The sequence below is a fragment of the Acyrthosiphon pisum genome, chromosome A2, assembly GCF_005508785.2.
Source record: "Acyrthosiphon pisum isolate AL4f chromosome A2, pea_aphid_22Mar2018_4r6ur, whole genome shotgun sequence".
NCBI lineage: Eukaryota > Metazoa > Arthropoda > Insecta > Hemiptera > Aphididae > Acyrthosiphon > Acyrthosiphon pisum.
The window spans coordinates 63335753-63337526 of record NC_042495.1 but is presented as its reverse complement, the minus strand read 5'-3'; the positions used below and the strand labels follow the sequence as shown (position 1 = coordinate 63337526).

The following is a 1774-nucleotide window of genomic DNA, read 5'->3' as shown; positions in this document are numbered from 1 at the left end:
AAATTGGAAACTGAAAATTTACGTAAACAGTCCGAAACAAATCAAAATATTTGAATATGTTATCGTGTATAGAAAATGCGAATATAAACAACCAGTGAAAATTGCATGTATATACGGTAATTTGTTTTAGGGATACAGAATAAATCGATTTTGCGTAAAAATTCCCGTTTTCCCTTAATTTTTCATTTGTTTTCCGCGGTGCTTTTGAAAACTACTGCGAAATTTTTCATTTTGATCTCCCGAAAGTACCAACTAGACTAGATTCACTTTCCCATTGAACAAGATACTGAAATTGAAAAATAAGCATTATTTCGACCACTAATCGTGTATACAGACACAAAAAAACACACACTATTGTAAAACAAATAACTACATTTTTCGCTCCGCTCAGAATCTAAATATAAAAACGCACTTGTAATCTTTATATTATCAAAACTTATTAACACAGTTACCGGACTGTTAATAAACAATATGCCTATTTATAAAAATAAATACATAGGTATTGTTGAGCCAATGAAATAGGACCTACATATATACACGAAAATACAAAATTCAAAATGATTGAATCCTTTTATTTGATTTTATAATTGTTTTATAATATAACGTATGGTTATGGACAATTTGAGGCCCCCCCATAAATACTTGCGAGGCCCATCAGGCGGTGCCTGCACCGCCTGCACCTGCGGTAGTTGCGGCACTGTTAAATTATAATATTATTATTTTTATGTATAGTTATCAGAAGAAAAACTGTTTATGAATATCATAGAGTATTATTCCATGAAGATGAAGAAACAGAAGTAACAGATGGAACTGTTATAATTTTAACTGCATTGCCAACATGTCTTGAGAAGAAAAATTGTACTAGTTGTATTAAAAAAGACACAAATTTCCAAGTAATATATACAAAATAATAAGTCTAATTTACTTAATTTTATGATTAAGTATATTATCTTTAAGTCATGTAAGATAATTAAAATATTTGTTGTACTCTAGTGTTTCTGGTGCGACAATCGATGTTCATCAGGAGTTGATCGCAATCGTCAAGACTGGCACCAGAAAGATTGTGAGAAATTGAAGCTTGTTAATGAAGATATGTGTACATCTGGAGTGACAACTGTTACTCCTCCTGTGGTTGATAATTCTAGTGTTGAATCATCTGTTAAATCTGAATCTCGTAATTGACTATTATTATTATATACTATATGAACAAACAGTGGCGTATTTAAGACTTTACTTCATGGGTCATCGGCGTTGATTAATCAACTCCTCCTTTTTTTTATGTTTACAATTCAACTGCTCTCTATGGAAACGAAGCGAATACACAATTTGCCCTAATATATTACCAAAATCGTATTCGTTGTGTTTTAAATAGTTAGTTCTTTACCATAGAGATAGAGTAATCAGTATTACTCATAGGCGTGCGCAGACTTTATTCGCAGGTTATGCAATAAGGAAAATAGGGCCCCCTCACAAATTGTATCAGCCTGTCCTAAATTTGATCCAGAATTTAAAAACATACGGCAAGGAAAACAAAAGACTTTATATTTTGATACACTGTATTCCAACCATTTAAAACAATCATGCCACTTTTTTTGGAAACTTCTATAATTTTGACCTATTTTTGTCCTGGGTAATAATTTAATATCTGGTTGATATGGATCTCGAATAACTCTTTCTTTTAGTTCAAGTCAAAATGATGTTAAAACATTTGAAGGGTTATCAGGGTGAAGTAATGAGCCTGAAATTGTATACTGTGTTTGATTTATGTTGACTA

The 1774-nt window shown here is 31.5% G+C and overlaps 1 protein-coding gene across 1 annotated transcript in view; it reads left to right on the top strand.

The window, feature by feature from the left end:
- The window catches only part of LOC100169159 (plexin domain-containing protein 2), a 5348-nt gene that overhangs the window by 1705 nt on the left and 1869 nt on the right, over positions 1-1774 (top strand). The window contains exons 3-4 of the mRNA XM_029490788.1: positions 733-893; positions 994-1174. Coding sequence (XP_029346648.1) covers positions 733-893; positions 994-1174 — 342 coding nt within the window. The remainder of the gene's footprint in view (positions 1-732; positions 894-993; positions 1175-1774) is intronic.